Source organism: Electrophorus electricus, chromosome 14 (assembly GCF_041902795.1).
Source record: "Electrophorus electricus isolate QZ-2024a chromosome 14, ASM4190279v1, whole genome shotgun sequence".
In the NCBI taxonomy this organism is placed as follows: Eukaryota; Metazoa; Chordata; class Actinopteri; order Gymnotiformes; family Gymnotidae; genus Electrophorus; species Electrophorus electricus.
Genome location: NC_137510.1, coordinates 5734276 through 5757439, shown reverse-complemented (window position 1 = coordinate 5757439; position 23164 = coordinate 5734276). Strand labels below are relative to the sequence as shown.

The following is a 23164-nucleotide window of genomic DNA, read 5'->3' as shown; positions in this document are numbered from 1 at the left end:
CACACACCATGTACGCCTACTATATAAATTGATCTTAATTTGGATATTTCTGTAATTAAGTTTTGTACATTTGCATTTGTTCAGTGTGTTATTTGTAGTGGCTATTTTATATGTATATTATATATTTCATAACAATTAACATTTCATATATAAGTGCTAGCAGAAAACAGTTTTTGGGAGCAACGCTAGTTTAATTACAGGCTATACACCCAAAATAACAAAAATGGCTTGTTTTGTACTCACTGCCTAGTAAAGACCTGTATTTTACTTCAAAATAGCATATTTCATAAAGTTTCAAGTATCCTGACTATACAGTATCAATAAAATTCTAGCACAAAACTGTGTTTTCCAGCCACGGTAGTTTGAGGTTGTCACTGCGTTAGAAATTCTGAAATGAAGAGTCAGGAGCCATATTGGTCCTCGGAGTCTTGGTGTTTATGTGGGGGCGTAGAGACACTATGGATCAGTTATTTTCTTTATTTACAAAAACACAGAAGTGAGATCAAACCTAAGAAATGGGACAGCGGGAGGAAACGAAGGAGGGGGATAGACGGATTACCTCCCGACCTTGATACCTGCCTAACAGGTGGTCACCACAGACATTCAGAAAAGTACAGAAATGCATATATAAAACGATCAAAAATAATCACAAATCAGGTTAATGTTGATTTCTTTAAGTGACGTGTCCATCCTCGGTGTAGTGAGAGGATGACTGCAAGACAACTTTGCTACAGATGGTAAAATCAAGCTCTTCACGAACCAAGACTCAAAAATATAAGATACCATAAAGGTATAGGATACTGACTCATTTGAATACATTTTAACTAGTAAAAATGAAAATTTTAAGAATTCAGTGTAGGAATAAAATTTTTACATATACAAATGTAATTATTACTTGTAGAAATTGAATTTTCATGTAAAATGTAATTCTTGATATCAAAAAAATCTTGCTAGTAAAAATAAAATTCTTACATGTAAAAATTGAATTTATCCTAGTAAAAATGTAAGCCGCTTTAGTTTTTAATTCCCATTTTTCTTGATGTCAGAATAACTACCAACTAGCTGGATAGCAACTAAGTTAACCACTATGTGATACCTCTACCTCTGACACAGCCACAGGGCGACCACAAGAGGGCGTCGGCGTTCAGCTTTGCCTGTTTATTTAATAACTGACGGACATTGTCATACAGTTTCGGTTGTTCAGAATGACTTTGTTATATTCGTACATTGCACTACCGTTTCACTCGGAGGCTCAGGCAGTAAAGTATTTTTATTTTTATAATCAGGCATTTCTTCCGGCCAGCCTGGGCCTTCGTGTAGGGTCCTAAGTCAACGTGGTGCGCTCCGTTTCCATGAGATCGAAGTTGTTTTGATCGATGCTTGTTTTGCGTCCTTGTCGTGGTGGGGATTCAATACCATGATGCCTGGAGAGAACCAGTCTAAAGCCGGAGAGGTTGCCTCCGAAGCAACGTCTGGCACCTGTCAAAACTGCACTATTTTAAATCGGGTAAGTTTTCAGTGTAGAAGCTTTGAAACTAAAGTAGTTAGCTAGCGAGCTAGTTTGCTAGCTGTGTGGCGTGTGTCGTTCAAATGTGTGTACGCAAGCACAAGTTAGTTACATCTGAATTACGGTGTGTGGTTCTGTCGTTTTTAATGAAAAGGGCAGTGTTAGTCAACTGTTGTGACGGTTTCATATAAATCTGGAATTGATGCGTACCAAGAAACCCCAAATCCTTTACCGTTGCGCCACTTTAGTTGATAAACTGACAGTTGACAAACGTGTGTTCAGGGTACGTTGTGCAGGCATGAGGTAAGTTAGATGACATTAAGGTATATATTTTGCACGTCAAACTTTATACATGCCTTTCTTAATTGCACCTTTGCTAGCTTTTGGATGGCACCGCGCACTGCTAAGGTTTCCACGACATTCATAAGGGTTTATGAGCGACTAGAAGAGAGCTGATCTGGCGTATTGTATGATTGTGGCACAAACATTATTAGAAATCACATCCTCATTCTTAGGGTTGAAGTTTCACCCAACGTAGTTTTGTTGTCGACTCTGTCGGTATGGTTCTCGTCAGTCTAACTAAACCGGACGTGAATTCAGTGTATTTCTGGAGCAATAACTGATAGGTTATCAGTGCATAGACCATTATGAATAATTAATTATTACACATTATAGTTGTTGATTCCTGTCATTATTTATGAATCCTATAAGCATTTATTCATATTCCAGAGCCTGGATGAGTACATGTCTGCTTTGTTGGCACTGAAACAGAAGATCATTGACACTGAGTAAGTACGCGGTTTGAAACAGTGCTTTATACAGAGTACATCCAGAGATTTATAAAGTGCTTCGCACAGAGTCCGTAGGGGATTGATGCAGTACTTTACATAAGTCACTGCTTGTATCTCAAGCTGCAGTGTATCTCAAGATGCAGTGCTTTACGTAAACCACTGTTTGTATGCTTCTCAAGCTGAACTGTGTTTTGTGTGAGTATGGAGTTTAGACTATACCTGCTTCATTTGATTGTCTGGGTCCATGTAACCATGTTGTAACCATGAATTTATATATATTTTTTCTAGCCATCTCTTGAGTGAGTACAAAGAGAAATGTGATGATATCCTTCAAACACAATAAACATTTCTATTTGCTTTTGCTAGGTATTTAGACTACTGGATTAAATATTTTAAACTTTAAGTCTTTTAAGCAACCTTTGCCCATTGGGCATGTAACAAAACACTCAGAACAGTAAAAGATCAATTTTACAATATGGTATTTCCATGATGCATTATTGTACATACAGAAGCTAATTCTGTTATTTGAAGGGAAGGAAATGTTTTCTTTCCAATGCAAGTGCTTATTCACTTGTAAAGTAAATGTTCAGCTAAGTATGAATAACAGGTCTGTAGAATATGAGATTAAAGATTTATGATTAAAGAAAGATGCAGATTTCTGGTAAAATTGGAAAATATTTGTATTTCTCTTGATGCTGTCAGTTTTCCTTGACAAAGTTATTACAGCTTCAGAAATCCCAAAGGTAAGACTTTATTTTCTTGTCATTCATGCTCACAAACGTTTAAATCCACTGTTTTAATGTCCTTTTGAACTATCTTTACAAGTAATGCTTCAATAACACATTATTAATAACATAATAGTACACTAATAATGCAAAAACATGTTTACTTTTATAACAATAACATCAGCAGTAATAATAATAAAAGGAGTATCATTTTCAGCAGGGGGTTAATTAGTCACCAAACAGTCTAGTTTTGAACAACATTTATATAGTTTCAGCATTACAATGAAATCATTCTTCTTAAAATAAAAAAGAATGACAGAAAAACTTGGCTTGTCACCCTATTGTTAGTGTCATCATTTGTCACTGGTGTGAGGGATTTTTTTCTTCTTCTTACAGAGAGAGCAGTAAGTTGCACAAACAGTTGGATGAGGTGCTGGAGAAACTCGGCCCTTTAGAAAAACAGACTGCGGACTATGAGACCGTAAAGGCTGAACTGGCAGAAATGAAGGTTATTTACAACACTGCTGCCATTTTTAAGTACACAGCATACACTTTCATCAACCAATAAAACAGGCTGCTGGTCTGTGTGTTTTACTGCACGTTCAGTGAGTTTGTTCCTTTCTGATTTCCTGTCAGACTGCTGTGAAATCTTATCATCAGAAGTCAGAGGAGGTGGACAGCCTGAGGGCAGAGAACGCAAAAGCACTCGTTTTGTAAGGCCTCTTTTTTTTCCATTTACCTTTACATTTACGGCATTTAGCAGACGCTCTTATCCAGAGTGACGTACAAAAGTGCTTTGTCATTTACTCATAGAATATATCCAAGTACAGTATAGTAGGTTAGAATTAAACATACCAATGAACTAGAATACTGTAAAATACAGGAATGAATGCTGATGCCTAGAAGTGCAAAATACATAAGGTCTATCTTAAACAATGATAAGTGCTATAAACAGTAAGTGCTAGAGTTTGTTAAAAAGCATAAATAATGCCATACAATAAGTACTAAATTAGTCAGTCAATAAGGGAGCAGTGTCAGTTGTCCTCATTGTCACTTATTCACTTTCATTGGCTGTTTGCTTTGCTCACTGTGTTTACATTGTGGTTCCCAGGAAGCAGAAGCTTGAAGACAATCTCAAGAAAGCAGAAGGTAAGGAACATACAGGACCTGCTGTCCGTTCCTGCGCTGTTAACGTACAACCGGGACTGGAGAGAAACATTACTCAAATGACTCTCTAGGCACTCTGTCATTCTTTAGAAGGAAAGACCTGGCAAACTTCATTTCGCACTTGAAGTTCAATCAGTTGCTTTCCAGGCCATAAGGAAATTGTAATGCACTCAGAGTTATTTGTAAATGTAAGCTGTTTTGGATTTCGCCTGGAAATTGTTGGTATTATTACTACTTAAACTTGTTCTGTTTCCTCACACAGACACAGCAGAGTCGCAAAGTCTGGAAAGCATGAAGCTGAGATCTGAGAAGAAAAGCTTGGAGGAAGACCTGCAGAAGACTCGAGTCAGAATCCTCATTGTGTCTTTATGAATACCTTTGTTGTCTATTTTAAACCCTGGAATTGATCCCTTTATTGATTCCTTACATCTGGTTTTGGCTCATTTCTTCTTGAAAAGGATTCCCTCAGGACATGCCAGCAGGCTGCCGAGGAAGTGGAGAGTCTGAGGCTGCAGAATGCCAAGACTCTGATTCTGTGAGTATCCGCAGAAAGGTCAGACCGCACTAGCACCTCTCTGAGTATAACATGAACATGCTATCTTTTAAGTGTTCATTCTAACCTGTCTTTTATTTAATGATATTTCTTCTTTTTTTTTTTCCAGAAAATGTAATCTTGAAAATCAGCTCCTGGCACATGAAGGTCTGTTTTAATTTGGATTGTTTTCCCTCATAGCAGTGCTTTCCCGTCTGTGGTTCTCTATAAAAAAACATCAGCCTTGTGTTTGACCACCGGTGGGATGTTTTTAAAGTAATTTTATGTTGTGACTGTATGAGGCACGGAAGACCAGCAAGGTCTGATCAGCTGAATTTGTCCATGTGTCGTTTCATTTTTTGTTGTACACAGACAGAAACCTCCAGCAAAATGATGAAATCAGAGACCTGAAATGTGACAACAGTAGACTTGCAGAAGCCCTCCTGAAAACCCAGGTGCCAATTTCTTCCTTTATCTAAAGAAAACACCACAAGAGACCTTTCAAAGGGAAGTTGTAACTACCCCTTCTGTACATCTACTATATTTAACTCTGTTGTTTTTGATAATCATTTAATTTTTTAACTCTTTAGGAAAAACTTCAAAAATTAGAAAAAGAATTCAACAAAGGTAACAGTCATATCTTGATATAACAGTCATACATTAATACGTATGAAGGCTTTTGCACTGACTATATATTTTAAACTGTTTTTTTTTTCTTTTTTGCAATAGAGAAAACCAATATTTCTATACAAACTGAAAGGGAACCAGAAGTTGACAAAGGTATTTCTTGATGAAAGCTGTTTTATAAAAACCTTTCCATGCATATGACCAATACCTTTTTTCAAACACAGTGCGATTTTTATTTATTTTTTTCTTCAGATGCCTATAAAAAATATCATTTTCTTGTATTTTATTCTTTTTATTGTTCCCATTCTCTTTAGCTAAAGTCAGAATGCTCTTACAGCAGCTGTGGCAGTGTGTTGAGTTGTCTCAGACCACAGAAAAGTTGGACTTAACTGGTAATGTTTTTATATTGAATTTATCCTTATTAACTGAAAACTCCAGTGGTAAGGAAATGGGCCAGGAATGAACTGGAATTCTTCTGTTTCAGACCTCCCAGACAGTCAACACTTGACCAGCCCCCCAAAACACAGATTTCAAAGAGCTCCATTTCAAATACTGTCTGGCAGTCTTATCAGAAAGCGGATGCCACAATCAGCTGGCTCGAGCCCACCTGAAGGAACACACTCTCAAACCCCAGGTTCCTCTACTTCCAAGCTGGAAGAGTCTCCAGGGAAGAGTAAGTTCCACTCTTTATTCCAAGAACAGAACAGTCCAAGGAGAGAACACGGGAACAGAAAAACAGGCTGCAAGAAGAAACGGAGTCTGGAATCAGAAGAGCCAAATGAGAGCAGTACACTGATGCACAAAACCACCGAGGTGTCAACCGAAGGTGGTGGTGGTGATCAGACAGGCAGAGACGGCTGGGGAAACAGTACAGATTTGTGGGAGATTCTGGATAGCTTCAGGCCTTTGCCTTCTGCTCTGTCCCCCATGTCTTGTCTTTCTAACGAGCAGGTAAGTATTTGTTTACTCTGAACTGTGCCATCAGGTTTCAAATTTTCTGTAGAATTCAGTGCAGTAATGTGCTAAATGCCACATTTCATGTGCAACTGTGTTTCAGACCTCTGTATTGAATTATAATAAGTGAGCTTTAAAGTGTTTATGTGCTGTTTAATATGATGAAACTGAATGAAGTTGGAATTGTTGATTTGAGAAATTTGTTTACATATGTGCAACTTGTTTCAGGTTGAGAGAGATGTTATTCCATCACTGTTGGAACCAAAGGAAGGCTCACTATCGAGCAATAAAGATTGTGAAAAATCAACAGACTCCACAGAATCCAAGCCTCTACATAGTCCTGTAGCAGTTCAATCTTCCTTCTCCGATTCACCACTAAAAACAGGCCATTTGTGCTCAGAAATACCACTAGTTCCCCTTTATACTGATAAAGTAGTCCTTGAAAACTTTTCATCAGAGTGTCAAGACATGGAAGTGGAAGAATTGTGTAAGGGGAAAGAAAAGTTTCAAAACAGTGCCATTGGAGCAGAGAGTTTACAGAATGGATGTGAAAAGGACTATGTCCAAATAAAACCAGCCTGGATTATCACAAAAGAATCACATCTGAGCTCCATGGAAGATCATATGAATCCAGTGAAGTCCCAGTCTAATGCTAGCAGTGAAATACCTAGCACACTTTGCAGTGAAGTAATCAGCAAAGGTTTAGATTCTGGACAACAACTTATGAACACTGACCACAAGTGCCCGGATACTGATGATGGGCTGGAGAACCAGAGAAGCTTGACTCCAGAGGAAATCCGGAGCAGTTGTACTCCAGAACAAATCCAAAGTTTGACTCCAGATGACACAACTTTAAGAAGAGATTCAAAGATTCATGATTCCTCTTGTACCAAGGTTGATGGTGTTTCTTATTTAGAGTCTTCAAAAGATGAAGAATCGTCAGCTGTGAAGGAGTTGTTTTGTCTTGACCAAAAAGTCAGAGGAGTTTGCTCGAGACCTAGCTCACCTAATTCTTCACATCATTTAAACAGTGTTGGCACACATGATCCAGAATCAGTTGAAGAGCAAATATCTGTAAGCCAAGCTCAGAGAACAAGCCCTAAAACAGAAGCAGAAGGCGCTGTAGAAGACTCCAGTGCTACACGTAACCCTGAGGATGAGAGAAAAAATGTCATTGTGGAAGGCAAAATCATTACAGAGAATATATGCCAGCCAGCAATTCCTGAAGAAAACACAGCAGAAGACGGTCAGCAAGTGAGTGATGCACATCACCATTATCAAGAAGAACAGGAAGTACATGGAGCTCTTGGTTCCAACGTTGAAAACGTGGGTGGACATCTCGTCAATGGCCTGAAAGAGCACCTCACCAAAGCAGAAGACCAAATCACCGTTAACCCTCAGGAGGCTCATCCACCACGTTCAGTAGCCGAAGTGAAATCGCTGATGCTTCCGGGTTTGGATAAAGGTGAGAATCTATCCCCTCTTACAGCTTCCAGAGATGCACTTAGCTCAACGCCATCTCCGGAATCGATAAGAAGAGTTCGTACAGAGATGGGCCCGCCACTACCTCCAGCAGTTATGCCACTGACTGCAACACCACCAAAGTTTGTGAAGCATCAAAATCCACTTCGGCTCAATGTGCAGTTGCCCTCCTGGTTACCAGCTGAGGGACCTTGTTCTCCCGTGCAGCAGCCAACAGAATCTTCCTCTAATTCAAGTTTTGAAGATGAAACAAAGATGTCTCCTTGCCTGAACACGCCTTCCCCGTCTAGCCTTGGCGTTCCTACTTTTCCTTTGCAGTTTGGCTCGGAAACTCCAAAGCACGCTGTGCCAGTCCCAGGACGGCTGCCCTCGTCAGCTTTAAGCTCCTCCTCTCCCACTGTGTCACAGGAGAGCTCCATGCAATTGCTGGACACCATGTATCCAGAGCTCTCTGCCCAGGCGCGGACCCTCACCATACTACGGTGGAACGTTGGACTTAACAGGGCCACCGGCGAGACCGGGGCCTCCCCCCAAACTGTCAGCCAGATCTCTGGAAACAAAACCATCAACTCTTCATCCACAGCCTTCACCAAGACAGAGCAAAAAGGAAAAAGGATGGGTGTGAACGTGTTGCTGCCCAAGAGCGCCAAGAGACTTCGGCTCGATGCCTGCTCGCCAGGGCCCGCTAAAGTCACCTCTCCTTTACAACAGTTTACTGATGCACAACCGAGCAGCGGCACAGATCCGACTGAATCCCGGCCAGCGAACAGCCTGTGGAGCAACAATCAGGAGCCTAGAACGGAATGCAACGCTGAGGTCAAAGGAACTGAGAAACCGTCACAAATCTCTGATGCAATAGAAAAAATTCAGACGTCGTGTTTTGATATATTGCCTGTAATCAAGAGTCATGTGTTTCTTGGAAGAATATCTAAAATCCCTGTCCTAAGAGATGAAGAAAAGTCTGTTCTTGCTGATTTCTGTTCAGACCAGGTAATTCACTTTAAGCATATGTTCTATGACTATTAATCTTTGTGTGTGTGTGTGTGTGTGTGTGTGTGTGTGTGTGTGTGTGTTGGAGACCAGTTTTCCAGATATAGACTAATCCTAACCTTGGACACAATAGAGAACCCATACAATCACTGCAATTTAATACTTTCTTAATCTGGGCCTAAAAATCCTTTTGGTCCTTTTTTTTTTTTTTAAGACATTGATTAGTAGCCCTTCATTCAAAATTCAAGATTCTGAGTAGTTTTGTCAGATTTTAATCAGTGTACTTACCCATACAGGGTTGTATAATCTTTAGATTGAACAGATAAAATGATGTGCCATTGAAAATTCACTTTATTCCAGGGCCAGGCTTAAGAACTGGTTGGAGTCCCCGACGCAGCTGTCATTCATTAGTACCTTTGCAGGTGCTGTCTTCAGTGTATTTCATGCACAATTAAAGTAGTAGTCCTGATGATTCTGCTTCATTTCCATTAGTCATCAGCAGAAGAGTTAATGCTGGCCATTTTGTCTAAAATGAAGCTGGAGAGAGCTGCTGCTAAAGCGGACCACCTGCACGCCCTCTGCAGGGTCTACGTAGGCTTGTGTCGCCACCGAGGTGACCATCAAAAGGTCCATGCCCTTGCCTACCACCTTCTGAAAGAAGGTGGGTCCGTGCTGACGTACTCGTTTTGCTAAAAAAAATATCTGCAAAACGTATCCGCGTAGCCGAAATCTGGCCAAAAAGAAAGCGGAGCGGTCCCCTCGCATCTGCTGCGCGTAACGTTAACAGCCTTCTTGGCCAACCTTTCCTCGACTAGATTGTTTCCACGTGGTGGAAGTAATGCTGCGTTGTACTGGCATCACACAGACTTCCCCGAAGCCGCGAAGATGATTTTGTTTTTGGTGACAACGTGGCCAACCGTCATGTCCCACGAGGGCCCTCTGTGCAAAGCCATCAACACAGTGAGCAAGATGAAAGCAGAGGGGGAGGTTTTGGACTACCTTACTGTGTATCTTCACTGGGACAGGGTAAGCAGCTGCCTTACTGACCTCCTCTGGTTCTTTGGTCTTTGGTGACTGTGGTGTGGCTGAACATCCTCATCAACTCGTTCCAGTTCTTGAATCCACTGCAAAGTGAAGCGGCCAGTTGCAAAACAAATCGATCATACCTGCCTCATGTCTTTGAGATGGGCTTTGAGAGTTCAGAGATTTTAAAAATGATTAATTATCAGTTGATTAAAATTTGTTTTAGATTCCCTATTCCCTAATGAGCCAATAGTTTTCAGTTCAGTGATCTACAAAGCAAGCAACTGCAGCTTCTCTTCACTTCGAGATGTTTTTCTTTTAGAACTTTTACAGTTCATATATCACTAACACCTCTATATAGTCAAGCAACTAACACAGTAAATACTTTGTTCTAAAATTGAAGACTACCTTCTGCTGCTGAGCTAATGTTCTGTATAACTGCACTCTAATTCATCTTCTTCGCCGGCACTAATGTGCATCTGTTCATCATCTGCACTGCACTTTTATTACTGTTTATTCTGCATTGGTCATCCTACATTTTTGGGTACTTATTATTGTAGAACAATACTGTATCACAAACTGAACTAGCAACTTTGGGTGCAAATGGGCTTGGTAAATTAGCAAAATGACAATGAAGTTAAGATTTCTTCAACCAAGTTTCTAACCAGTGTCACATTTTCTGGCAGACACCATCAGGTGACCTCAACAAAATGGTCACTAGCACACTAAAAGCACTTCTAGAGGACGGTGATCTGACATTCCAGAAGCATGATCGCTATGGTGATGACCTCTGCCCCAGAGCCTGGGAATACATTTTTACAGTGGATCTTCTGTGTGCACATCTAGGATGGAAGTGGACTCTTGAAAATATTATTGGGTACACTGCATGAGCTACACTACACAGCCTTTCAGTTATCAGCCAATGACACCCCCCCCCCCCCTTCAATCATATATATAATTTTTATTATATATATATATATATATATATATATATATATATATATATATATATATATATATAAAATAAAAATCTTTCTGCAGGAAAGAGCTTTGGCCAGTCATGAATGCATGGGTGACACAGCCAAGACATCAGCAAACACCAGTGCGAGATGTTTGTGTAGCAGCTGTTCTGAGACTAATTGGTAGGTTTCTTACTTATTAAATCTTTGTTACATGTTCAGTGTATGTGTTTGTTTTTCTTGCCCTCCTGTATGCTATTGGGACACTCACATACTCTCTCTCTCACTCTCTCTCTCACTCTCTCTCTCTCTCTCTATCTCTCTCTCTCTCTCTCTCTCTCTCTCTCTCCTCTCTCTCTCTCTCTCTCTCAGGGCGACTCGGTCAACTGGGCATTAAGGAGAAGCTATGCGAATTTCTTCAAAACGTCTCAAAACCCATAAACCTCTTCGCTAAACACGGAATAGCGGAAGGTATTGTGAACTAAATTCCACCAAAAAAAAAAGGAGAAAAATGTAAGGGTTTAAGGAAACTGCAGCCTGCGTGGAAATCCTAAAATTGGCGTTAAAGCCCCGTCCCTCCCTGTGTGTAGGTGTGCCCTGGGAGGTGCAGCTGTCCGCGGTCTACGCCATCTACGACCTGGCCCCCATCAGCCCCAAAGACGCCCTGGACTCCCTGGCGTCGTGGCGGGGGGACACCACGCGGCCCGTCCCCCCGGCCGTCACCAGCTGCATCACCCAGATCGGCTCCCTCTGCCGTCAGATCAAACTATAAAGTGTTCAGGGAACTACATATTTGGTTTTATATCTCGGTGGGGAAAAGTCACTGGTTGATATCCCCGTGTGTTCATGGCATTTTGCCTTCGAGTCAGGTGATCTGTACTCTGCTATATCAAAGAGTGGCCTGATGATTGGCACGAGGAGGGATGGTTGTTTATTTGTAAATTATTTGTATATTTTGTATTTGTAAAGCTGTTTTTTAAGGTCCTGAAAAAATAAAGTTAAGCAAGGCAGGCATTGGTTAGAGCAGCAATCTTACGGCAGTCGTTGGTCACGTTACAAAAAGAAAAAATTGGGGCGCTGGCCTTGGTCATTCCATAGGACGGGCCATCTACTCACTGACTTGCTGGACAAGTCAAACTGGAGATTTGCGAATGATACCCAAATGTTTAACCCTTTAATAAATTGGAACCCATCGTGTCCCTTCAGATTTTCTGAATTCAGATTGAAAAGGGTTCACCTTGACGATTTATTACATTCAAAGGGGGTTAGAAATATTCTCTAAACAAAGGTAGAGTTATGTAAGATGTAGGTATGCTTTTTTGCAGACCGTTACTTAAAAAGAAAAAAGAAAAAAAAAGCTGAGCTTTATTGGCGTGCAAATCAAAATGAGGTACGTGCAGGATACCTGCGTGTTGTTGCGAATAACTGAAATGCAAACAAAAAGAAATTTTTTTTTTTTCTCCAAAAAACGGCTTTGCTATTAAAAACACTCTTAGATAATCGCAAGGGTAGGAGCGTGCGAGGTGAGACGGATAAACTCAAATTTTACTCAAGTCAAACTGGGTAGGTCTGGGTTGGGGGGTGTGTTCCAGAACAGTTTAAAATCCTACGCATGCGCAGTGCGCTTTAAAACGCCATATTGGAAATCCGGTGGAGTAGAACCGTTTACATTAGCCAGCGACCTAGCGGCTGTTTCGGATTACTGGTCCTGTTGGGATTTTAAACAAAACTTCTCTGCGTCGTTTAAACGGCCCCCGTAAGTTACACGTTTCGAATACCCTTTCTCTCCTGGCGAGAGGATTTCGTAGAGAAGGTTTCTTTGACGAGTGAGTTTTAATGGATCCGAGGGTAGCTTGGTTCCAGCCCGAACAGAAAGGACCTGCCAACGCTTTATGGATGCAGATCTGGGAAACCTCACAGGGGCTGCAGACCAGCTCCGATCATCCCCGACATCCGCACCGTGGGAACTCGCCAGCTCTGGCCTCAGGTTTGATGAAAAGCACCTTAGCTCCCCCGGCATCAGGCACCAAACTGATTGCCAGCTGCATCGCCCATCATTTGGTAAACGGCGGTGCCATCTCTTCAAATTTCTGTCCAAACGCACAGACAAATCTCCATCCGCCATTTAACAACTGTAACTTTACGGTGGTAAGTGGTCCTTGCACAGGACTGGGAAAATTAAATGGTTCTCAAAAGCATGGTTCTCTGTCTCCGCCGTCCTCCGTGGACTCGGAAACGGACAGTCCGAAATCGGACTCTTCTGGGACTTGTGACGGCACCAGCACCGTCCCCACCGATGGTGCCAAACTTCATTTCAGTTTCACCGAGCATCTGCACAACATCAGCAACTGCCTCCTCCACCATCACCAGCCGCGCGACAACAAAGCGAGCACTTACGGGATGAACTATTTGCTCGCCAGCTCCAATGGCCACTACTTTTGTTCTGGGACACCGTGGAAAACGAGGAAATACAGTCCAGGAGTTAACGGGTAAGTGTTTGGGGCCCCCCCCCACCCCCCCGAAGCTCCAAGGAGGTCGCTTTTCTCCAGCGCTTCGGCATAACTTTTTTTTTTTTCTTGTCAAGCTTCCACATTTAATTAACTACTGTAACTTTAGAGAGAAAAAGGCCCGCTTTGCTTATGTCTGAAGTGTCTAAGCAAGAAATTTAGCCATGCACTCTGCAGTGCATCTGACGAGCAATTGCATTGTAAGGTAGGCCTACCTTGTTTTGGAATCCCTGTCTCTTCATGTAAGCCTGTAAAATTCCCAATGACTTAAATGTTCCTTCTCAGTTTCTGTAACCACTCTGAGAAATATTTTCATTTCCAACTTTGGCCTTAGTAATAATCTAAATTCCTGTTCTTTGAACTATTAAATTATTATTATTATTATTATTATTATTATTATTATTATTATTATTTTAGTTTTGGTGTAGGCTGTGTAATTATTAGGTATGTCTCTTCATTTTATGGCACCCCCCCCCAAGCCTCCATGAAGAGATAATGGACTTCTATGAGTTCATGTCCCCGCGACCGGAAGAGGAGGCCATGAGGAGAGACGTGGTGAATCGAATCGAGACGGTGATCAAGGACTTGTGGCCTACAGCTAACGTGGGTAACCCAACATATCCCGGAGGTTATGAGTTCTGGAACCCGATTATGTTCTGTTTAATGGCCCTGAAAGCAGTGGCAGAAGCATCAGTTTATACTTGAGTGTGCAGGTCCTGATGGTTGTGTTGAAGTCTCTTTACAATGTTGGGCTTTTAGCCTTCCTGCCTTTGAGTCCTATGCACCTTGGCAAGTAACAGTTATTCTGAAACTGTGCATCCCATGCCATGTTGACACCATTTGCAACTAGATGTAAGGCAGCGTGTTTCCAGCAGCCATGCATGTGCTTAACATCTAGCTCAGGATCTACTCTGCATGTCGTCACCTGGGATTCCCAGGCACGTCCGAGCAGAAGTGCTGGAGGTAGAAGAAGAGCCTGAGAGAGAGTGCTCCACCACATCACCCTCCTCAGAAGCACGCACACATGCATGCGCTCTGTCTCCTGCGAGGAAGCTTCGTGTGGCTATTTTTTCATCCTGTCCTGTTTTTAATGAGCTGGAGGTTTAGTCAGTGCCGGTGCGCCTGCTGTCAGTATATGGTTTAGATCATCAGTAACGTAGCGATAGCTGGAGAAATGAAGGCAACTCCGGGACGATGGAGAGAGCTTTGCTGTTGACCTTCAGGATCTTTGCTCAGCTTTGCAGTGGCCATAAACTGTTAGGAGTCAGAAGGGAACAGCCTGTAACATCTGATGTAGGTTTGTACCTTTTTTGTGTTTTTTCAGGTCCAAATATTTGGCAGCTTCAGTACTGGACTGTATCTCCCAACAAGGTTGAACTTGTGTCTGTCACAAAGAATAGCTTCAGTTAATATCATAATGTGTACAGTTTAAACGGATGCTAATTTATGGTCATCTTCTGCTTGCCTCTGACAGTGACATTGACCTAGTGGTGTTTGGGAAGTGGGACCGCCCTCCTCTCCAGCAGCTAGACCAGGCGCTTAAGCAGCACAACCTGGCTGAACCGTTCTCCATCAAAATCCTGGACAAGGCTACGGTCAGTCTCCTGCCCTTTAAATCCAGCAGAAGGCTAAATTCCTGGGCACTCTCTTCTTAGGTTCCCAGTTCTGGTCTGTTTCATTGACCCGACTTTTGCTTCAAAAGCTACCCGTATCGGTGCATCCCACTTTGAAGCGGTTTTGTAACGAAGCCTTCTCCTTAGGTTCCCATCATTAAACTCACCGACAGAGAAACGGAAGTGAAGGTTGACATCAGCTTCAACGTGGAAACTGGCATCAAGGCCGCACGCTTTATTAAGGACCACTTGAAGGTGAAGTTTTACTTCAAATTCTGTTGAAATGTGTACTGAAAATCTTGAGGTAATGTGGGTAAAACAATTGCCGTCTTCTCATTGGTTGTATGAAAATCTCAGTCTTTTGTTTGCTCCTCATGTTTACGTCTAATTGTTCTTGGAATCCTAAAAATGTGTATTATGTGATCACACAGGCACGCTCGCTCGCTCCCTCCTTCACCCCCTCTCTCTTTCTCTCAGAAGTACTCGGTGCTGCCGTATCTCATCTTTGCGCTGAAGCAGTTTCTGCTACAGCGAGACCTAAACGAGGTGTTCACCGGTGGTATCAGTTCCTACTGCCTCATCTTAATGGTCATCAGCTTCTTACAGGTGAGTGAGGAACTGTCCCCACTATAACCGATCTGCAGTCGGTTCTAGCCACACAACCACTGCAAGCAGACCCCAGAGTGCACCGTGCCTGCTTAATGGCCTGTAGCTCGTCAAAACTGTGATAAATTGGCGGCCCCTCTGTTGGAATGGTCGGTGGTGGTCGCCTTAACAGCTGGCTGCAGTTAGAGGCAAGGAGCCACACCTGATATCTTAGCTTAGCATTTGGACTGCGTACTTGTATTGTGGCAGTTAAAGGCCTAATTCTGTGAGACTGCACTCCTCCGTGCTGTGTCTCTGGCTAGAAGAGATTGAAATTGATCATGGGCCCACTGTGCTTTTGGGCGGGCTTCCCTTCTCCCTATTAGTTCTGATTTGAGCTGTTAGTGAGTTGACTCTTGGCCAGCCAGTGGGGTTTTGGGCTTACTGCTCTTGACCGTTCCTCCCATAGGTGTGCAACTGAAGTCGCACAGCCTATATTTCTTTTAAAAGGTGTCTTAGGTTTGTCATGAAAGCGTTATTTCACTTGGGTGGCTAAACTGCATTCAAGTACTGTCAACTTTGTCATTGCTTCTAACCACAGCTGTGTTGAGTGAAGGAAGTTTCGTCCATCCAAGACGCAGTGCTACATTTGACATAAAATAGTAGCAGATGACGGTGCAAACAGACAAGTACATGCAATTACTTGTACAAAACACTTTACTATAGAAGACACCACCATTGTGCTCAGTACAGTATATGTCAGAGCCCATATCTGAACTGAACCGACGTGTTCTTGAGTTAGGGTTCCCGAATCGAACGGGCAAATCTGACGAGCATCATTGGCCAGCAGCTGCTTCTAGAGCCTGGAGCCAGCACTCGTGTGCCGTGGGTTCCGTCTGAAACGGGCTTCCGTGATTGGTCGGAAGCGCTGCCCGCCCCTGCCGCTCAGGCTTCTGCTCTTTTTCAGCTTCACCCGCGGATTGACTGCAGAGGCTCCAACATCAACCTGGGCATTCTCCTCATCGAGTTCTTCGAGCTGTATGGAAGGCACTTCAACTACCTGAAGACGGGCATCCGTGTGAAGAATGGAGGAGCATACCTTGCCAAAGAGGAGATGATGAAGGTGATGACCAATGGACACAGGCCATCCACGCTGTGCATAGAGGATCCCAACCTACCAGGTGCGGAGCTGCTACGTATCTGACTGCTTGGCGTACGAGTGCTAGACGATAAATCTCCGTGTTCGATTTCCTTAGTGCTCCGTTCAAGCTTTTGTGTGTGGACACGTTCATTGACACCATATGAGACATAGGCTTTTTATATGGTTGGTTGGTACCTTTACCTTACTGTGTGTGTGCGCGTGCGCCCCTCAGGTAACGACGTGGGTCGCAGCTCGTACGGAGCCATGCAGGTGAAGCAAGTGTTTGACTACGCCTACATCGTTTTGAGCCACGCCGTGTCTCCCCTTGCACGCTCCTACCCCAACAAAGACATGGACAGGTTTGTCTTTGCCCAGCTGTTAAAGGAGGCACATCTGCCTTATTGCAGTGGGGGGGAGGAAATGCAATCAACTGTGCTTGTGATATATATATTTTTTTTTTTCACCCCTTCCCTACAAGATGCAGTTGTAGCTCTGAAATCAGCCAAAAAATAAAATGGTTAAACCATAAAGCTTTAAACAGGGCAATCCTTTAAACTGTTGTGATTTATGTAGGTTTATGTCTCCTTTCTGGATTTGGCATGCGTGTCACGTTTTGTGGCGGGTAAAAAAAAATGCTTCCTCAGTACCCTAGGTCGGATCATCAGATTGACCCAGGAAGTGATTAACTACAGGGAGTGGATCTTGCAGAAATGGGGCGACAGCCACAATGCCAGAATGAATCAACGCGGTAAGTTCAGTTTTCACATATGTGTAATAATTGGATGCAGGTTTTGGTGGATGTTACAGAAATATATTTTATAGACGTTGTGACATCTTTGGTATGGCTCCCGTACTCGATGGCTCATGGTGAACTACAGGACTGCTTTCCGTTTCTTATGATTACTGTGACGTTGGGCAAAATTCTTTCATTAGTCTCTGATGGGTTACTCTTTACTTTTCAGAAATGGCATTGTATTTAAGCAGCTGTATTCAAATCGCTAACAGATTTGTGCGTTTGCACTTGACAGTTGTACAGTTTGGGGGTAATTCTGATCAGCGGCAGCGAGACTCCGCCACCCCCCAGAGTGCCGAATCCCTTCCGTCTCTGTCTAGCCCTCAGCAGCACTCGTCCTCGTCGTCCTCCTCGTCCTCCTCGGTTTCTTCCCTCTCAGGAAGTGACATCGTAAGTCTGTAGACTGTCCTCCCACATTGGCAGGCGGATTTCAAGCAGTGTTGTCCTCAATTGCACAAAGCTGTCTTATTGAATCTGCCCACTGAATTATTTATTTCTGTATTTCATCTAAGACTCTTTTATTCCTAGTATTGATGGTGAGGTAGGCACAGGTGTGTATTTGCAGTGATACTGAAATGTGCAACACTTTTCTTGCGCACACACTCATTCCAGGACTCTGATTCCGTTGCCTGTGGAACCACGGTGGCTCTCGATGCGTTCCCTGCATCCGCTCTAACTAGCGCCCAACAGAGACAGCAGAATGGGGCAAATCCAGCTGATTGGGGCAAAACCCCACCCAACTCCAAGCTGCAGGTAGAATCAACCTTGGGGCTGTTCCCCAGAGATAAAGCCCCAAAGTCAAATGCAGAAGGTTCACTAAAGCGAGCTGTTTACAATTGGAAATGTAGACTTATTAATGTAAAAAACGAACACCCAGGTGGACTGTTGTTGCTCTAATGGAACATGTTCTCCCTCTTCCTCTCTCCTCAGCTGCGAAAATCGCTCCCTGCGTGTGGGATGGTGCCCCCACCGTTACCTGGGAGACCATCATGTGAGGATGGATGCGTCCCTTCGAGTGCCGGGTACCGACTGCCGCACCCCGCGTCTGCCCCCATCTACCTCACCCCTCTGCTGGGTCACCAACAATCCTCCATCAAGGTAGCCTCCCCCACCTGATCTGTGACGCAGCTCTGTCAGTGGTGTGCCATTATGACCTTGCAGGGTTAATGAAGGCCTGGTTGATTCAGTTTGATTCAGCCTGCTGGACATAGTGGCCTAGAGTGCAGAGTCTAACCCTTTTGTACGGTTTTTCCCTTCATGCCAAAGCGCCTTTGATGGGTGACACGGGACGGAATTGCAGCCAGAAAGCTTGCTGAAGGGACTGTACCGCTAGACTCGGACTGCGTTTGAGTTTTTGCTACTGTTGGTGTTTTTAGTAATGCATTTACCAGTCGTAAACTGTGGTAAACAAATAAACAACCCCCCTTGAAAAGAACCCAAACAACTTTTTGTTCATGGATTTTAGGAGGTGGTACCTGTTTGCCATTAAAAAAAAAAAAAAATTATTAATAAGGTTCCAGGCATGTAGTGGTGCTATAATCTTGGTGTGAAACATGTTTTTGTGGTTTGTCTATAGCTCCATAACTGTAACTTTAGAGAATCAAGCTCTTCTTGATTTTCATCAGATCACACAAACCTGCCTTTCAGACCACTAAGTTCTATTACTTAGATTTTGGGCTAACTTGCATTTCCCCCCCCCAAAAAGGATATTTTCAAAATGGTGCTTAAAATTGGGTGATCGGTCTTCAAAACGTGGCCTGAAACAGTTCAGAATCAAGTTACCAAAAGATCTCATCACTTTATTACCTCAAGGCTGTCACCTCAGAACTTGTGTAATGGTGCCAGACCGATATAAATGAGGTGCACTTCCTCAGCCCTTTGCCTGGTCCTTTGCAAACTTGACACACAAGTGCATGATCAGACCCTGTCATTATACCAAGGCTGATGTACACTGGCCAGTAGGGTGTGCTGCAGGAAGAAAATAATGGGGTTTTTATGCTAGCATACATTAAAGCTGTACTATGGAAGACTAGAGATTTTGGACTGTTTGGCAGGTTAATGTAACTTCAGTCTCCTAACCCAAACAAATCCAAATGAATTGGTCTGATTTTCGGGCACATGCACGTTCAAGAAGTATTCCATGTGTAGTCAATCATGACATGTTGACTGTACTGAGCAGTCACAATTGCAGCACCAAGCTACCAAAAAATCACGCTCCACATGTTGAACTTTGAAACCTTTAGAAAATAACTTGATTACGGAACTCCCAGCCCCTCTGGAGAAGTCAAGCTGGTGTTTTGCCTCAGGCTTTGTTTCTCTGCTGTATATAGACAAATTGTTTTTGTTTTTCCTTGTATTACTTATCTGTTAATTCCTGTTTGTTTTGTAAATACTATTGGACGTCAGCACAGGGATCAGTTGGGGTTGCTGTTTTGAAGAGTCTTCTGTGTTCAGTGACTGCTCGTGCAGGTCACCAAACTGCCATTCATAGCAACAAAGTAAACCACGCCTCCAGCACTTGGGTCCAAAAACTGGACCTTTATTTCTTTTGTAAGATTATAGTGCCATGACAACTTTTGATGGAATCCAAACGCCTGCAAACCAAAGCTCCCTCGAGCAGCTCTGACTTCTGAACAAATATTTAGCCCTTTACATGTGCAAGGACATTGTTTGGTAACTCTGCGGTGCTGCTCTCGGGTTTTAGCAAACAAGCTTTAATGTAGCGCAGCTTTTAATGGTGCTTTTCTTTTTGGTTCCTCCAGTTCCATGGCAGCCAGAGGTTTGGATCAAAGGGGCCACCACATGCCCCCGGCTACGAGCCGGGCCCGATTCCCGGCTCCCGGTTCCACTCTCCCCAGCACAACCGGAACAGCTGGCGTCGCCGTAGGAGGGAAACGTTGCCCTGCAACCTCAGCAGATAGGGGCAGTGTGAAGGGACCCCACCTGCTGCAGGTGAAAGGTAGCACTTCCTCCACGCCCTGTCTCGCATATGCGTGGTCTTTGAGCAGCATCAACCAGTTCACCTGGCATGTCGGACATGACTGCCTGTTTTGAATGGACTGTGTACCCATTTATTACACGTGTTCGTGGTTTTTTTTTTTTTTTTTTTTTTTCCCTCCGAACCTCACGCCACCCCCCACCTTAAACTTGCATTTGGGTTTCTGTTTGTGATGACACACTAAACTTTTCCACACAGACAGGCTCTACTTGGAATTGTATTTACTGCTACTTGTGCAATATATGGGTGTGTTTTTGTGGTTTTTTTTTTTTTTTAATCATTTGATTTTTTTTTTTTTTTAAGTTGCTTTTTTAAATTACATTTTAATTTTTTACTTCAATGTTTACATTTTTGTGAAGAATGTTAGCTCTTGTAACAATAGATCAAACTTCTGGTACTACAAGCATAACATCTTTTATCATGTTCAAACCAGGAACCATTTTTAATAATTAGGGTTGTGGTTTTTGCACATGATAAAAACGTATGTCTATATTCAATTCTGCATCTCATCTCCCCAACTTGCTGGCTTGCCACACGTGCATTCCAGCCTCTGCACCAGCTGATGGCGCCACTGAGTTCTTAACTTGCTCTGTGCCAAAATCCTATGGCTACTACAGTCAGAGGGCTGATGGACCAAGTGTTCCTTATATTCTAGCCTACGTCTTCACAGCCACTGATGGCTCATATCCCCTCTGCTTGATTTTATCCTCGATCCAAGTTGAGTTTTCCATCTGGATCGTTCTCTAATACCCGGCATTCAGAAAATAATGGGAAACTTTTTTTTTTTTTTTTTTGAGTTATCCACAAATGGTTTTAGTCCCCCACAAGAAAGTGCTCAAATACAGGTTTGTAAAAGATCTTTAGCAACATAATCATGTCCTGTTCACATTTTAGCTGCTTTTGTTGTTCCTTTTTGAAATAACTGTGCTGCCAAATAACATTCACACACAAATCTGTTTACATTCAGAAAAGCTTCCAGGATATACTATGGAAGCTTTTTTTTTTGTTTTTTTTTGTTTTGGTATTCTATTTATTTATTTATTTTTTAAAAAAAGTATTTGTGCCAAAGACCATCTCCAAGTGCAAAAGACGTTTGCGAGCTGTGTATTTTGTTTCTGGCAGCCCAAGAGTTTCATCTTCACCTGCGTGAGTGTGTAGTAGAGCTAGAGAGGGAGGAAGAACCACCAGAGGAAGAGCCCCTTCCTATATGCATGCGATGGAAGAGAGAATGTTGCTGTGCACCTAGACTATGGTCCTTGGTTGATGCATTCATGGTCCAGTGAAGGAGAGTAGAGCTTGTACATCGGTCTACATGAGCCAAATACATGTAATTTGCATAAACGTGATATTTGAATGTAAACTGAAGTAAATTCTCCCCCCCCCCCCCCCTTTTTTTTTGCGCCATTTTTGTCCCTGGATATTTTTATGTGAACTTTTTTCTACAGATTATTTTTAAAATAAATATCTTAAATGACTCGCTGTCTTTCCCTCCCCCCGTTCTTTTCTTACATCCCATCTAAAGATCTTAATGCGTCTTGCTACACATCGCGACTTACGGTAAGCGGATATAACGGAATCCGTGACTCGATCTCGGAAGAAAAACGCAGCAAATGCAGTGCCTTTCGTTGCCACTTGGAGGCGCTCTTGCAACACCACGATTGAGCCGTTTGCTGCAAGCACCGTGTGCAAGACCTTTTCCTGTGCATTCAGATTATGCTCCCTGTCGGGTGCGTCTCTCCGTATCGACTTAGTCACTTCACAAACTAAAGACTGATATAAAGGGTCGTTTCTTCCCCTTTCCCTACACCATTTCCCTAGGTTGTGGGCCATGAGATGGCCGCTCTGCAATACACGAGGTTTTACTTGATTTTTATATCTTCTCTACTGTTGTATCAGCGAGAGCTCACTCTATTCCGCGTGTGGGCTGGAGGTTCTAGGGAAACTGACCTACTTTTAGTGCCTTTTTAAACACTCCGCCATAGTACGCGTTAGTTCTTTCAAAGCAGAAATTGCTACTTGATTTCTGTAGCGTCACGCTATTTTCTGAATAGAAAGCCATACAGACTGTTCAGAGGACGAGAACTAGGCCTGCAGGACTACAGCATATCGGCCATCTGTTCGAAAATTAGGACCGTCCACACTCAGCTAACGTGTTACCAAACAGACTGCATTTTTTGGTCGTGAAAGTAGTACAGAAACGTCCGCTTTTTTAGCAATGGATCTTGCAATGTAAATGTTTTTGAAAGACTTTTAGGGAGATTTTCGTTGTCATACATTAAAAAACCCCACTTCTGTTAAATTGATGGCTTATTTAAGATTGTATTGTGTGTATATTGGTGTGCGATGGAGTAAGATTTTATTTTTAATCACACCATTTGCGCTATATCAGACCCGCTCAGCACGGTTCACGTTCAGTGGAGGTTCGTGCAGCGCGGGTTACAACTAACGTAAGACGAAAAGAAAACCCTAAATGTCAAAGATTCGAGATGAATTTTGTATTGTTCACAAATGAAGCCGTTTATCCTCCCAAAGAAGTGTGTCGCTTGCTCAAGAGCAATTGATTTTACGTGCACAATTCCCATCCAACAAACAGCCGCATGCTTCTGTATCCGCACCCACAACGCTCAAATGAGCTCCTGAAACTGGACCCCGCTACCACTTTGATTAAAATGAACTTTATTGCACTGATAATAACAAATGGGCTTAACTAATACAGTCATTGTAGTACTCCAGCACGGCTTTGATGGGCACGCCGTAAATATTAATTTGC

The 23164-nt window shown here is 42.8% G+C and overlaps 2 protein-coding genes across 7 annotated transcripts; both read left to right on the top strand.

Annotated features, from left to right (window-relative positions):
* Positions 1 to 1243: 1243 nt before the first annotated feature.
* Positions 1244 to 11767, top strand: ice1 (KIAA0947-like (H. sapiens)). 5 transcript variants are annotated; one of them, XM_081696493.1, is made up of 22 exons: positions 1249 to 1507; positions 2237 to 2295; positions 2587 to 2622; positions 3024 to 3041; positions 3420 to 3531; positions 3660 to 3736; positions 4135 to 4172; positions 4453 to 4535; positions 4649 to 4725; positions 4853 to 4890; positions 5095 to 5177; positions 5313 to 5349; positions 5452 to 5502; positions 5664 to 5741; positions 5834 to 6300; positions 6532 to 8775; positions 9268 to 9436; positions 9641 to 9801; positions 10485 to 10675; positions 10840 to 10940; positions 11130 to 11228; positions 11348 to 11767. In XM_081696493.1, exons 1-22 carry the CDS (start codon positions 1418 to 1420, stop codon positions 11527 to 11529), a joined length of 4491 nt encoding a protein of 1496 aa, XP_081552619.1. In that variant the 5' UTR covers positions 1249 to 1417; the 3' UTR covers positions 11530 to 11767. The 5 variants fall into 5 exon arrangements, 4 of the variants coding, with proteins under 4 accessions (XP_081552622.1, XP_081552621.1, XP_081552619.1 ...); XM_081696494.1 differs by lacking the exon at positions 2587 to 2622 and having other exon boundaries at positions 1428 to 1507; positions 3001 to 3041; XM_081696495.1 differs by lacking the exons at positions 9268 to 9436; positions 9641 to 9801 and having other exon boundaries at positions 1247 to 1507.
* Positions 11768 to 11903: 136 nt separating this feature from the next.
* LOC113578468 (terminal nucleotidyltransferase 4A-like) lies at positions 11904 to 21827 on the top strand. Of its 2 annotated transcripts, none has more exons than XM_027011729.3 (13): positions 11904 to 13246; positions 13744 to 13867; positions 14589 to 14635; positions 14739 to 14859; positions 15025 to 15132; positions 15355 to 15483; positions 16430 to 16643; positions 16836 to 16962; positions 17248 to 17351; positions 17632 to 17786; positions 18009 to 18149; positions 18327 to 18494; positions 20159 to 21827. In XM_027011729.3, exons 1-13 carry the CDS (start codon positions 12594 to 12596, stop codon positions 20315 to 20317), a joined length of 2250 nt encoding a protein of 749 aa, XP_026867530.2. In that variant the 5' UTR covers positions 11904 to 12593; the 3' UTR covers positions 20318 to 21827. The 2 variants fall into 2 exon arrangements, with proteins under 2 accessions (XP_026867530.2, XP_081552623.1); XM_081696497.1 differs by lacking the exon at positions 20159 to 21827 and adding an exon at positions 18663 to 20147.
* Positions 21828 to 23164: the final 1337 nt, after the last annotated feature.